Source organism: Mytilus galloprovincialis, chromosome 2 (assembly GCF_965363235.1).
Source record: "Mytilus galloprovincialis chromosome 2, xbMytGall1.hap1.1, whole genome shotgun sequence".
NCBI lineage: Eukaryota > Metazoa > Mollusca > Bivalvia > Mytilida > Mytilidae > Mytilus > Mytilus galloprovincialis.
The window spans coordinates 100,690,736-100,706,344 of record NC_134839.1 but is presented as its reverse complement, the minus strand read 5'-3'; the positions used below and the strand labels follow the sequence as shown (position 1 = coordinate 100,706,344).

General features: G+C 31.6%; 1 protein-coding gene across 1 annotated transcript; it reads right to left on the bottom strand.

The window, feature by feature from the left end:
* Nucleotides 1–1,125: 1,125 nt before the first annotated feature.
* LOC143065132 (transmembrane protein 106B-like) lies at nt 1,126–15,589 on the bottom strand. Its single transcript, XM_076238502.1, has 6 exons — nt 15,379–15,589; nt 11,469–11,532; nt 5,631–5,796; nt 4,666–4,862; nt 4,078–4,131; nt 1,126–2,072 (listed from the first exon to the last, which is right to left on the bottom strand). Exons 1-6 carry the CDS (start codon nt 15,536–15,538, stop codon nt 1,937–1,939), a joined length of 777 nt encoding a protein of 258 aa, XP_076094617.1. The 5' UTR covers nt 15,539–15,589; the 3' UTR covers nt 1,126–1,936.
* Between the last annotated feature and the right edge of the window lie 20 nt (nt 15,590–15,609).

Here is a 15,609-nt window from a genome sequence, read left to right as displayed (position 1 = left end):
GTACTTTCTTCAAAGTCCTCAAAAATCCCAATTTACAGTATTAAATTGAGAGTGAAATGGTTTTCAAGTTAACCACATTTTCATTTGTAATAGAACATGGAATTCAATATATCAGCAGAAAAATTACTTGTAATGTTCTTAATGTTAAAAATCACAGATCTTTTGAATAAAAAATAAATACAGTTAATCTATAGTTTCAATAATATGTATGCTCTTTGGTGATCAATATTATGATAAAGTATTAAAATATGAAACTAAAAAAGTACATATATAACAAATATAAATATAGCTATCACCTTTAATCGTATGAGCAAATATGTGAAATATTAATTTAAAGCTAAGTAGCCAAAAATACATGCATATATTAATCTACAAGTCTACATTAAAATGTTCCAATGATATATTTTTTTCATAATAAATGAGCATATTAATGAATAAAGAACAGTGAAAATTATATCATCACAACCTGCAGTTAAAAGACTAGGCATAAGACTTGTAGAAAATTCTGAAACAATAGGACAAGTAATGTGGAGACAAAACAATGAATACAAGGTGATACCTTTACACATATATGAATTATAATACTTGAATTGAAGAAACGCATGAACATATTAACAAAGTACATATATTAAGCAGTATACTTTCAATACATGGTAAAAACAAAATAAATAACTCAGATGTGTATCAATGAGATAGGAGGTTACAAACAGAAATTAGTACAAATACTACAATAAAAATACAGTGGTTTCCAATTAAAACAAATAAAGACATGTATTGTCACATTTGAGGTAATTATAGATTACAACATGTACTTTACCATATCTTCCCTGGTATCATCCAGAAACTCATATTAGCCCAAGGCCCCAGCCAAGGACTTATATGATTCGAGGGATGATACCAATGCCCATACAGAAAAGGGCATGTTATAATCTATTTATCACATGCTACATGTATATGAATCCTTAAACAATTAAAACAAATTTTCTTATTCCATCTGGCAATATCAAACTTTTTTTGTCCTCCATTGAAACAAATTCATTATTACGAAGCACCCAAACCATTAAAATTTATAACCCTTTAATAATATGTCAATGTCAGATTTTCTTTTAGTATTGATGTTCTTAGATTTCTTTTACAAATTCCCTTGTCATTGAAATTGATGTTTCCCATCCATTATTGTTGTTCTGAAAGCTTATGAGGTCAGAACAGGGCACAATAACTGGTTATTTGCACAGGCAGGAATATGACTAGGACAAGTCTGAAGTTACTGCGTATGTAAAACCCAATGTTTTTCGTAACAAGTATGTGATAAACCCTATAATTCAGTCCGGTGACATGCAACAATTGTTTATTCCAAGACATTCTTAATGGCGTTGCATTCAAAAGAATTGACAGACATAGTTTTTTTTCTATATTACTGGAATTGAAAGCCAAAATGAAATAAAACTGATGACCAAATAGTAGTGATAATTGACTCAAGCTATACATGGAACCCTGAATTAAAATATTTTTCTGTCACTCTTTAAAAATAAATTTATGTTTAAATCCTTTGAACATTTATTTAAATAAAAGCACATTCGTTTCAAACATTAAAAATAATTTTCATGAATGGCTAACAGCCGTTTTGTCTATCATAAAAATATAACTTTCTCAGCAACTGTTTACATGAGGTCAACTGGGATAGTAATGATAGTAATTGTTATTGGCTTCCTCAGAAAATATAAAGGTGTACAAAAGGACCTATGTTTCTTTGTCTCCATACTTTGACATTACCAACTGCTCAGAGGAGAATACAAACATATTTTTGCAGAATGATAATGGTTCCACTAAATGCTGATTTGAATATCTATTCATTCCTATGATCTCTTATTGTTGACTACTGTAATCATTGGTGAAGACAGTCCATCTTTTTTCTGTTAGAGAATTCTTCTTACTATCAACTTATCAATGATGAATATTCTGGTGAGAAAATTAGATTTTCCTCTTTTGTATGATTTCCACAATCGACTAAAGGATAAGTATTAACTGTCGTCTGTTCTTGATGTCCAAGTGATGAATATGTCGCTGTTGTCCTGAAATTGTAAAATTATGTCAGTTTATATCTGTGTATGTTATATGGCAATACTAAAAGACATTTTTAATGTTAAATACAAAATTTAAGATACAACAAGAATGTTTCCAAAGTACACGGATGCCCCACTTGCACTATCATTTTCCATGTTCAATAGACCGTGAAATCGGTAAAAAATCTAATTTGGCATTAAAATTAGAAAGATCATACCATAGAGAACATGTGTACTAAGTTTGAAGTTGTTCGGACTTCAACTTCATCAAAAACTACCTTGACCAAAAACTTTAACCTGAAACTGGCACTTCCATTTTCTATGTTCAGTGGACCGTGAAATTGGGGTCAAAAGTCTAATTTGGCTTTAAAATTAGAAAGATCGTATCATAAGGAACATATGTACTAAGATTCAAGTTGATTGGACTGCAGCTTCATCAAAAACTACCTTGACCAAAAACTTTAACCTGAAGCGGGACAGATGAACGAACGCAGGGACATACGAACGAATGAACGAACAAACCAGAAAACATAATGCCCTCTACTATCGTAGGTGGGGCATAAAAATGAAAATAATGCTATATCTTTTATTGGAAGTCAACAATACATCTAAATTTGTAATGTTTAATTTTGACTACATATATTTGGAAACTATGATTTACGGTGACCTATGCTAGTTGTTAACTTCTATGTCATTTTGGTCTCTATTGAAGAGTTGTCTCATTGACAATTATACCGTGTCTACTTTATATTCATATGTAAATGCAAAAAGTTGATCTGAAATTGATTGCTAACATATTATACAGGTTTTATCCTGAAAAAATATTTCTGAGATGAAATGAAAACATTATAAACAAGAATGTTTCCAAAGTACACGGATGCCCCACTCCCACTATCATATGTTTAGTGGACCGTGAAATTGGAATAAATTCTCTAATTTGGCATTAAAATTAGAATGATCTTATCAAAGGGAACATGTATACTAAGTTTCAAGTTGATTGGACTTCTACTTTATCAAAAACTACCTTGACCAAAAACTTTAACCTGAAATTTGCACTATCATTTTCTATGTTAAGTGAACCATAAAATTGGGGTCAAAACTATAATTTGGCATTTAAATTAGAAAGATCATATCATAGGGCACATGTATACTAAGTTTCAAGTTGATTGGACTTCAACTTCATCAAAAACTACAGACAGACAGACAGACAGACAGACAGACAGACAGACAGACAGACAGACAGACAGACAGACAGACAGACAGACAGACAGACAGACAGACAGACAGACAGACAGACAGACAGACAGACAGACAGACAGACAGACAGACAGACAGACAGACAGACAGACAGACAGACAGACAGACAGACAGACAGACAGACAGACAGACAGACAGACAGACAGACAGACAGACAGACAGACAGACAGACAGACAGACAGACAGACAGACAGACAGACAGACAGACAGACAGACAGACAGACAGACAGACAGACAGACAGACAGACAGACAGACAGACAGACAGACAGACAGACAGACAGACAGACAGACAGACAGACAGACAGACAGACAGACAGACAGACAGACAGACAGACAGACAGACAGACAGACAGACAGACAGACAGACAGACAGACAGACAGACAGACAGACAGACAGACAGACAGACAGACGGACAGACGAACGGACGCACAGACCAGAAAACATAATGCCCCTCTACTTTCGTAGGTGGGGCATAAAAAAATTAACCTGATTTTAAACACTGACATTATTTTTTAAATAACTAAGATCATGTTTAGCCCTGGTAATCATTTTAAACTCACTTTTAAACACCAATAAATATTTTCAGCCATCATGGACCCTTCCGTAATGAAATTATTAAGATACTATTGCAATCCTCATGTTTTAATTGGTCTTTATAAGTACACCTTAATTGTTTCTTTTCCATCATTTTTTTCTTATGATTAATAAGCTATCACACTAAAATATTAGATTGTAAGAGTTTATAATAAACTTACAGAAATATCATCACATACTGAGTAAAGAAAGGTTCTGGATTATTACATCTGCTCCTGTAAAATATATATATACATGATTAAGTATCAGTGTTGTCTTTATAAGTCTTGTATTATTTTTAATTTTAGTTTTGGAGTGTAGTATGAAGTCCATTTTCACTGAACTAGTACACAATTTTCTTGGAAGGCATTTCATAAAAAAAATTGTTCAATCTGATGAATTTTCAATAGATTACTGGCATGCTATTCTGACTCTATACTGAGAGTAAAACAGATCAGCTTTTGCTTCTAATGCATTATTTTTGTTCAAATGTCTTCTAAAAAAAAAGTTTGTCAAGATGACATTTTTATCTGACATTAAAATACTAGTATAGAGAAGTCCAGGTATATGGTCCCCCATTTTTATTTATTCATACTATATCTCTCTCTCTCTCTCTTTCTACAATGTTCTATCTTTCTCAATTTTTTCATTTCAATATTTTTTTTTTTTTGCATTAGTGTTTGAGCACACAAGTGCGCATCGTTGCATCAATGGTAGCTACATCACTGTTAGACAGCTGGTTTCACAAATTTACTCAATAATATACTTACGCCATTGCTGCCAATCCATTATCTTTACTGAAAGTGATTCCAACATTGACATCAAATTTTCTTGTTGATCTCATTGGTACATTTAAAGTAAAGCTCGACACTGTTGTATTTATGACTTTAACGTTGAACTGTACTGCTATAGAGGTCTGTGTTAATGTTATAGGAAAGTAATTCAAGTTGGAAATATTGAATGGATACTGAAAAGAAAAAAAAATCAACTTTATATTGGCAGTTATTTCCCTTTTTTTTTGACAAGGAGACGGATTAATAAAAGGGAAACCTTCAATGTTTCTGAATTTCTTTGTACTAATGTACTACTGTATTAAATATGTTTATGTGATGTACATGATTTTTGAAATAAAATATGTTATGTTTAAAAAGTTATATATATTTGTCATTAAGTAATATGATCAAACAGACCTAAAACAGTTAACTCAACATTTGCATTATTGATGATGTTGCTCTGCTGATATTATTTTGAAAGGAAATAAAACCTTTCCCAGAATAAGTTGGTGTTTATATAAAGTGGTTATTGTTCTCTGTTGAGACTTCATTCAATAGGAACTGTACATTTTCCCTCAAAATACAAATCATTCATTGATGACTTATAATTGTAGAAGAGTTAGACATGTGACTTGATTTGCTAGTTGACTTATCACTTTGACTTAATATCAAACAGCTGTTATACTAGGAAACTGAAAGAACATTTTTTCTGAGGTTTTTTTAGTCATCTGATAGAAATCAGGTATTTATCATGCTGTTAAGTACATTTTGTAAGTTTCACTAAATGTTCTTAACTTGTTTTGTGCCTACACTGATTTATTTTTATACAAAAAAACATGAAATTTGCCACAGTTGGTGTTTTTTGACTGACCTCTTAATGTTGATATAGAAACACAGAAAAAACATAAGTTACATAAAAAAAAAAACCATGTGTTACTATTGATTGTAAATGTTATACATACTGTGACTTCGAAGTAAACATATTTCTTTGCAGTATCTATGGTGAGATTATGTGGTGATAACAGTGATACGTTACTAGCTATGGTAACATCTCTTTGTGAAAAGAAGAAAAACAATAGTCCAGCCGTAACAATACAAGTAAATACAGCTATCCCTACATACAGGCATCTGGAATAAAATATAACAGTACAAGTAAATACAGCTATCCCTACATACAGGCATCTGGAATAAAATATAAAATGCTTGCATTATGGTACATAAAGTTGTTGTAGTAGAACTAATATATATTAGATTATAGCTCAAGTCACAGTGTAGTTGGACATAATAGTATATCTAATTTGTTAACTACCAGATCTACAAGCAGAACACTATCAATTACATGTACAATTAAAATATTGTATATCTTTTGTGATAACTCAATAAAATGCTGTGGGGCACAGATTGATACAACCACAGGGGTAAAACCCTAAACAGTTGGGGCAAGTATTGACAATACATTGAAAATAAATACAACTCTGAATTTAGATTGTGATTTAATATCATGACATTGAATGAATGTTGTCAAAGAACGGACAAATTTGAAATTTCCTCCATAATGACGCTTTTTGACACCACCCCATTACTCCATAATGACGCCTTTTGACGCCTGTGTAGTACGTTGAAACATCTGATCTACGAAAAATCTGTATCAGACCTAATAAAATTGGTCTCTAATATAACCAGGTGCTCCGCAGGGCGCAGCTTTATACGACCGCAGAGGTCGAACCCTGAACAGTTGGGGCAAGTATGGACAAAACATTCAAGCATGATACAGCTCTGAAGTTGGATTGTGATCAAATTTTTGACATTACATGGGTTTTTTTTACACAAAACAAATGCCAAAATTTTACAAATCAATTAAAGATTTCTTCTTCAAACTTTTTAAATCTAAAATTAAATAGTTGACACAGCATAGGTTTCTGACACAGAATGAATGTGGTCTAATGAACTTAAAAGGTTTTTTTTGCCTTTGAGCAATTCACTTTGCTGTTGAATATTAATCCTCTCAAAAAAATGTTTGAAGAAATTTTCTTTTTATTTATGAAATCTGAAATGAGAAAAATTTAACCCCCCCCCCCTTTTTTTTCACATCCCCGTTTCCCTTTTTCAAAACTGATATCAATTCAAATTTCTAATGGAGATTGCAACAATAACTACTCATTTAAATACATCATAAAATATTAAGATGTAAAAAAACTGCTTGTTATCACTGAATGGTAAAGATTATTTAAATTTATCAGTTGGTAGTAAAAAGTGTATATACATTGTATATTGTATATAACAAAAATTTAAGTTGATTCTGGACAAAGAAAGATAACTCCAATTAAAAAAAATCTTGCTATTGCACAATATTGTGCAATAAGATATTTCTTGCTTACTATTCTGGACAAAGAAAGATAACTCTAATTAAAAAAAATTTTGCTATTTCACAATATTTTGCAATTAGATATTTCTTGCCATTGCACAATACTGTGCAATTGAAAAGACTTGCTATTGCACAATACTTAATATAATAATTTTAGATCCTGATTTGGACCAACTTGAAAACTGGGCCCATAATCAAAAATCTAAGTACATGTTTAGATTCAGCATATCAAAGAGGCCCAAGAATTCAATTTTTGTTAAAATCAAACTTAGTTTAATTTTGGACCCTTTGGACTTTAATGTAGAATTTGAAATTTGAAAACAGGACCAAAAATGAAGAATCTACATACACAGTTAGATTTGGCATATCAAAGAACCCCAAGGATTCAATTTTTGATGAAATCAAACAAAGTTTAATTTTGGACCCTTTGGACCTTAATGTAGACCAATTTGAAAACTGGACCAAAAAACTTCAATAATCAAGAATCTAAGTACATTTTTAGATTCAACATATCAAAGAACCCAACCGATTCATTTTTTGTCAAAATCAAACTAAGTTTAATTTTGGACCCTTTGGACCTTAATGTAGACCAATTTGAAAACGGGACCAAAAGTTGAGAATCTACATATACAGTTAGATTCGGCATATCAAAGAACCCCAATTATTCAATTTTGATGAAATCAAACAAAGTTTAATTTTGGGCCCTTTGGGCCCCTTTTTCCTAAACTATTGGGACCAAAACTCCCAAAATCAATACCAACCTTCCTTTTATGGTCATAAGCCTTGTGTTTAAATTTCATAGATTTGTATTTACTTATACTAACGTTATGGTGCGAAAACCAAGAAAAATGCTTATTTGGGTCCCTTTTTGGCCCCTAATTCCTAAACTGTTGGGTCCTAAACTCCCAAAATCAATACCAACCTTCCTTTTGTGGTCATAAACATTGTGTTTAAATTTCATAGATTTCTATTTACTTAAACTAAAGTTATTGTGCAAAAACCAAGAAAAATGCTGATTTGGGCCCTTTATTGGCCCCTTATTCCTAAACTATTGAAACCAAAACTCCCAAAATCAATCCCAATCTTTCTTTTGTGGTCATAAACCTTGTGTCAAAATTTCATAGATTTCTATTAACTTAAACTAAAGTTATGGTGCGAAAACCAAGAAAATGCTTATTTGGGCCCTTTTTGGCCCCTAATTCCTAAAATGTTGGGACTAAAACTCCCAAAATCAATACCAACCTTCCTTTTATGGTCATAAACCTTGTGTTAAAATTTCATAGATTTCTATTCACTTTTACTAAAGTTAGAGTGCGAAAACTAAAAGTATTCGGACGCCAGACGACGACGACGACGACGACGACGACGACGCCGACGCCGACGCCGACGCCAACGTGATAGCAATATACGACGAAAATTTTTTCAAAATTTGCGGTCGTATAAAAAGGATATTCAGGAGAATATCTGACCTGAATTTCATTGATGAAATATTCCTTTTTGCAATGCATTGATACTTTAAACCTGGTGATTTTTTTTTATTGAAAAAATCTTATGAGAATCAAGTATGAACAAAAAAAATGTCAATGGAGGAAAGGGTTAAAAGACAATATTTGTTAAGTTTTTAAAAGGGTTAGCTTAATCAAATGAAAGTGTTCCTGTATAGCATTCTGCAAAATAATCCTTCAGCATAACAAAGAAACCTACAATGAAGTTCTTCAAAAATTTACAAAAAACTGGGAAATTATTTTTTCAGAATATCCTTGTTATTAATACAAAGTCTTTAAAAATCTATTAAACTTACCTTTAATTCAAAATATCTAATAATGAAGAGTAAATTACAAGCTACATGTATATCTATACATGATTACTTCTCTAAACTTAGATTTAATGCTGTATCTATTTCTAACTATGACTCTACTTACAATTTCTATCTTTTGTGCAATACAGCTCTAAATTTGAATTGTGATTAAATATTTGACATAGCATAGTTTTTGACACAGAAAGAATGAGTTCTAAGAAATTAAAAATTTGAAATTTGACATTTACTTTTAATATTAAGGTCCAATATCCAAAATCTAAACACCTAGATAGAATCAGCATATTTAAGAACCTCAAGAATTCATTTTTTGTGATTTTGGACCCTTTGGACCTCAGTGTGAACGAATTTGATAACGAATTCCAAAATTCCAAATCTAAATATATAGTTATGTTCAGCATATCAAAGAACCTAGCTCATATATATATTCAAACTTTGTTGCTGTCAAGAACAATAGAAAATGCAACTTAAACTGACAGTAATAGTGTGTTATTGCTAGCTGAGTTGTGAGAAAGTCAAACTAGGTTTATATAATATAGCTTAAGCTAATGACATCCACAAGAACTGAGTATGGGTATCCGTAGTCGTCATTTCAGAACGTCTTTTCCAAACTAAATATATATACATGATAACAATCAATTAGAAGAGGAAGAAGGCCTTTTGAAATTTGGGCAAATAGGTCAAAAGTCAAGGTCACAGCAGTTATTGATTAACCAAAATTTTTGCAAAAAGATATAAAGGTATGATAACAGTCATTTTGTGGCTCCTGAAATTCCAAAATCCAAGACTTGAAAAAATATGTTAGAAAATGAACAGATGAATATAATCTGTACACTTATGTGCAGAAAGATCATAAAAATTAAGACTTCTTCAAGAGGTAAAAATCTTTATATTTAGTCTGGAACTTGATTAAGTTGCATATAAGCAGTGCAACTACTTCCTGTTTCGCAATAATTGGAAATTTTATAACACTCACTGTACATGGAAAATTTTTGACAAACATTTATTGGCTTCTCTGGAACGGAACGATCCCTTACGCTTCACTTACATTTTATCTCAATCAATAGCATGCCTCAAAGCAGGTCTAGATCTAGACTCAGAAATTGGATTGTTTTTATAAAAACATGTCTGATGAATACTAAACTTTTTTATATACGTTGTAAAAGTCAAAAGTTGTCTTAAAGTTCATATGAATTTTGATATTTCCATTTACCCAATAGTGTGATTTGACTTTTACGGTTTTGTGAATAAATTGTACACCAAAGCTAATAAATAAATAATCTAAAGTATTGCTGGTGCAAGTCTTCTTTTGAAAGAAAAAGACATTATATGCATGCCCCTTTCATAGAGTAGGAACATGGTACCATCAAGAAGTTGACTCCCAATGTGCATACTATCATTATGGATATTGAATGGAGATGACAAAACCACCAGCACTGCCTGCAGCTGCACTGTTACTTTCTATACTGCTGCATGTAGCCTTGATCTAAATATTATTAATGGAATCAGGAACATATAGATATACTGTTCTTAGATGGAATGTATGCTTTGTATGTTATATGGAATCAGGAACATATAGATATACTGTTCTTAGATGGAATGTATGCTTTGTTCGTTAGATGGAGTAGAACATTATATTTACATGGATGCTGAGACTATGTTACATATCAGTAGGGAAATTATGTTTTGTATGTTACATTGAATAAAACATTATTTACATGGATGCTGAGACTGTTTCACATATCAGGATGGAAGTTATGTTTTGTATGTTACATTGAATAAAACATTATTTACATGGATGCTGAGACTGTTTCACATATCAGGATGGAAGTTATGTTTTGTATGTTACATTGAATAAAACATTATTTACATGGATGCTGGGACTGTTTCACATATCAGGATGGAAGTTATGTTTTGTATGTTACATTGAATAAAACATTATTTACATGGATGCTGAGACTGTTTCACATATCAGGATGGAAGTTATGTTTTGTATGTTACATTGAATAAAACATTATTTACATGGATGCTGAGACTGTTTCACATATCAGGATGGAAGTTATGTTTTGTATGTTACATTGAATAAAACATTATTTACATGGATGCTGAGACTGTTTCACATATCAGGATGGAAGTTATGCTTTGTATGTTACATTGAATAAAACATTATTCACATGGATGCTGAGACTGTTTCACATATCAGGATGGAAGTTATGTTTTGTATGTTACATTGAATAAAACATCATTTACATGGATGCTGAGACTGTTTCACATATCAGGATGGACGTTATGCTTTGTATGTTACATTGAATAAAACATTATTTACATGGATGCTGAGACTGTTTCACATATCAGGATGGAAGTTATGTTTTGTATGTTACATTGAATAAAACATTATTTACATGGATGCTGAGACTGTTTCACATATCAGGATGGAAGATATACATTGTACTTTGAATACTAGATTGAGTTGAAAAAAAATATATAAAACCTAAGACTGTTCTATATATGGTACATGTATATGTGTCAAGATGAAGTTGCATTCCTGAAATGATAACATTATGAGTATTTCAATTCATACATGTTTGAGACATTTGTCTGATATGTTGGATTACTTACGTTCGTCTTGGTTTAAGTCGCTTATCTCTCACTGGAATGAGTGCTACAAGTTCTCCTTCTTGTTCTATTAGAAAAAATAAAAAAGGATAAAATATGGTGTATGTAAAGTCCAGTAATCCAGAAAATTTTCAAGGGGTTGTCACTAAAACTATCCTACAAAATATTTAAATTATTTCTATTTATATATCATTGTGAACAAATTGTAGTAACAAATAGAACAAAAGGTTACACAGTGGTTTACACAATTGATTCTAATTTCATTTTTCTTTGACCACCTTGGTTGTGGCAAGTAAAAGACTTAAATATTTGTATCTCCTGCTTCTCCTATTAGCTTGTGACGGTATCGGGCCTGTTCGCCCTAGGTCCGTTCACTCTGAGTTCATTCACCCATAGAGTCTGTTCGCCCTACTATAAAAATATTAATATTCAGATATTTCTATGGTATATATATCATTTATATTCTTGAAATTTATGAAAACATTGAAATATTTAAAAGTTTACGGCTTGTTTAGGATCATTAATTGTTCAATGACAAAATAATTTGGATCACTAATTATTGTGATACTTGTCTTTTGAATCATGATGGATTGATAATAAAAACAAACGTTTTGTTTTGATCAAATATTCAGCTTGAAATTATTACAAACAATGTTGTACAAACTGTAAATTATGAAACTGATTTACAAGTTCATTTATTTATACTCTAAGACTAGTCATACTGCATACATTCGTGATTGACTGAATACAATTATTTTGTTAACAAATATCAATAAAGATAAATACATTGTATTCCAGTATTCTATTCTGCAAATCAAAGGGAACATGATAAATGTTTGCGCCAATATAAATATTCTGTCAATTTTTCAACAAACTTGAACATATTTTGTTCAAATACTTAAAATAATGCGACTAGACAATAATTAGAAAAAAATAAAAATAAGGATGAATGGACCCTGGACGAACAGATATCAGGGCGAACAGGTACCAGGGCGACCATGAATCAGGGCGAATGAACCCGGATTCGCTTGTGACATACATGTATAGAAGAAAGAGCAAAGACTGGTTGGACCATTATGATTATAGGTCAAACTACATTCTTAAACACAGAGCGATGGCTGAGTGGCACACCGGACAGCAAGCTATCAAAGGACCAAATTTAACTAGTGTAATCCATTCAATGACAAAAAATCTTCTGTCAATCTATATATACAGTACGCCCAGAGAGTATGTAATCGCGAACTCTAATCACCGATTTCCGAGTGTAGCGGTGTGACACCGCGAATCACGGATTACACTCCCAATTTCCTCCAAAGATTCTCTCCAAACACCGCGTGGCTGTTTATTGGTTTATTGCCCATCGGATGTACTGAAAATTAATGACGCGTGACAACATCATCGGATTAGCCAGATTTATTACCTTTGTACATTTAATCGATCTTGATTGCACCGTATAAACATACGAATTAAACACTTATTTTGTATTTTCATTATAGTCCGATCAGGTCATAATTTTTGTTTTTTCAACAAAGACGATTTTACCACAATTAGAACCTTTTGTGACCAACTCAGTGAGCAATATTCGGTTCATTAATAGTTCAATATTATATAATTTATATCAACTGGCTTATAACAAAATGATGTTTTTTACGGTAATATGTCCAATCTAAATTAAACCCAAGAGTTAATTTATCGGATCAACAAGTGAACTCTGTTACTTTCAATTTATTTTGAAATGTAAAATATTATGTTTCACCAACTCGGTAGATTACCGACTTGAAATATTTGAATTTAAAAAAGAAACTGTAAAGTGACAAATAGTTTTGTATGCAATGTGGCAGCCCTATATTCATAAATACTGAGATACATTCGCCGCCCAGACACAACACAATAATCACAACCTTTAAATATTTAATTATATGGAGAAAAAAAATCATGTTTTTTATCCGTTATGATCTGTTACTGATCTTTAATTATTTAAAATAAAATTGGATTGGCGCAATCCGTATTTTACTGCTCGTTAAAAGTCCTCGGCGAAATATAAAAAGAAGTATTTCAACAATTTATAAAATAGAATATTTATATGAAATTATATCGTGTTCTACAAGAAAGAAATATGTAAAAAAAAATGTGGATCGTATTTTTACGATCGACAAATTTTCACAGAGGATCTCTACCACCGCCCATCAGGAACTGAACGACATGCATCCTGTTTTCATCTACCATTAATATATAGTGTTGACTATGGACGTATAAATAATGTCCGGTTTTATGTCCTCTGTTGACTGAGAAACGTAAAAATAAAAGGCTGATGTTGGTTAATTCAGAAAAGGAATGCAAATTAGAATCCGGTTAATCAATTGTAAAAGTACCTTCTAGAGCCTCAATCTTAACTCACACAAATTTATGTCAATCATTACAAAGCAAGTTTAAACCTTGAATGAATTTTCCCACGGTTATCCAGAAAGGTCACCTGAGTTTACTGTTACATGATACTATTTCCCGCCAAATAAAAATCTTGTGGACAAAATTGATGTCACTATTTTTAGCATTCAATATTGTGAGCGAAGTCAAGTTCAAGTTCAAGTTCAACTACGCACTGTTGATCACTGAGATGCGTATAGTCTACCCACGGCAATTAATTGCTTTAAAATATTTAAAGATCACTGTTCTAAATACAACACAAAAGTTTACATTCATTGTGCGTAAATGAATATTATGCAACGACGAGTTGATGCAGCTATAGAAGTATTCCTGTTGTAGCCGAAATGTATTATTTATTCTAAAGTAATGCTAACTAATCGTGAAGAGAAAATGCCGTAGACTTATTAAGCATAAGGAATGGTGAAAAGTATTTTCTTTTTTTCTTGCATATACAAGTTTTAAGACACATAATTTTCTTTCTCACATTTTATACCTTCAGCGTTAATTTCTGTTTATTTTCACGCAAGTATGTCTCTTTTCGTAAGTTATATAAATTGCCGATAAAAAAAAAACCGAGGTCATAATCAAGTATAGATTTTTTTTTTATAAAACTTTAATGCAATTGAAAGCATTAACAACAACCTTTTACTTTTTAAAACTTTTATTTTGTAATCGTAAAATGGAAATGGCGTAGACTTATTAGCATTTAGTGAATAATATTTTCTTTTTTACTTGTATAAAAAACTTTGACACATGTAACTTTTCTTTAAACTACCCTAATTTATTCAGCGTTAGTCTCCGTTTATTGTTACACAATTATATCTCTTTTAGTAAATTAAATATTTATTTACTGACTAAAAACGGAAGTAAAAATCAAATATAGTTGTTTTTAAAAATTGATTTAAATGTACAGAGTAATTAAAAGAATTAACAATAACGTTTTGATTTTTATTTTAATCTTTCATTTGTTTCAAGCAATCAGATATAAACTGATAATCAATAGACAGGAAATACAATTGTTTAATTACATTAGAAATCTCGCATACCTTGACTGTCGCGTGCCGGCATAGATCAGAAGGATTAGGGCAATTAATTACCTGGTGTGACACCGCGTCACTCCAGACTGGGAGAGATGTCGCTAATACAATAAACAAAAGGTAACGGATTTACGCGGAAGTCAGAGGGAATACTCCCAAATTTCTCCAAGAATTTAGGGAGTGATGTCTGAGTTTCCTGGTGTAACACCAGGAACAAACTCGGTGTATGGAGTTTGGGATGGCTTTCGCGAAAATTGTACTGTAAATAAGAGAAATACTTATGAACCACATCAACAAACGACAATTACCGAAAATCCCCCATATTATGCTGATAAAGGGATTTAGATCCAGCTATAATTAACTAATTATTTTATTGTACAGTTTTATATGTATGTTGCAATGTGAAATAGATATGATAACATTCTGAATGACAGTCACAACAAGCTGACAACCTTTTGGAATGTTTCCTTTTCCTCTACATGTTGGACAGGGTACACTCCCCCTTAACAATTCTTCATAGCTGTCTGATCCGTAAGATGTAGAGCCAAGTCTGCTTGAATAAGATCTTCTGTCATTAACCAGATTATTCTTTTCATTTTCTTGTTCTTCCATCTATACAGTAGCATGTGATCAGGCTGTCAAACACTCAAACCAGCAATTATTTCAAATGTCAAATTTGTAAG

Coding starts and splice junctions, on each gene's coding strand:
- LOC143065132 (XM_076238502.1), bottom strand. CDS start 15,538: ATGGAAGAACAAGAAAATGAAAAGAATAATCTGGTTAATGACAGAAGA. Junction 4,132..4,665: donor AATGGATTGGCAGCAATGGC/GTAAGTATATTA, acceptor TATATTTTACAG/GAGCAGATGTAATAATCCAG. Junction 2,073..4,077: donor CAGTATGTGATGATATTTCT/GTAAGTTTATTA, acceptor TTACAATTTCAG/GACAACAGCGACATATTCAT.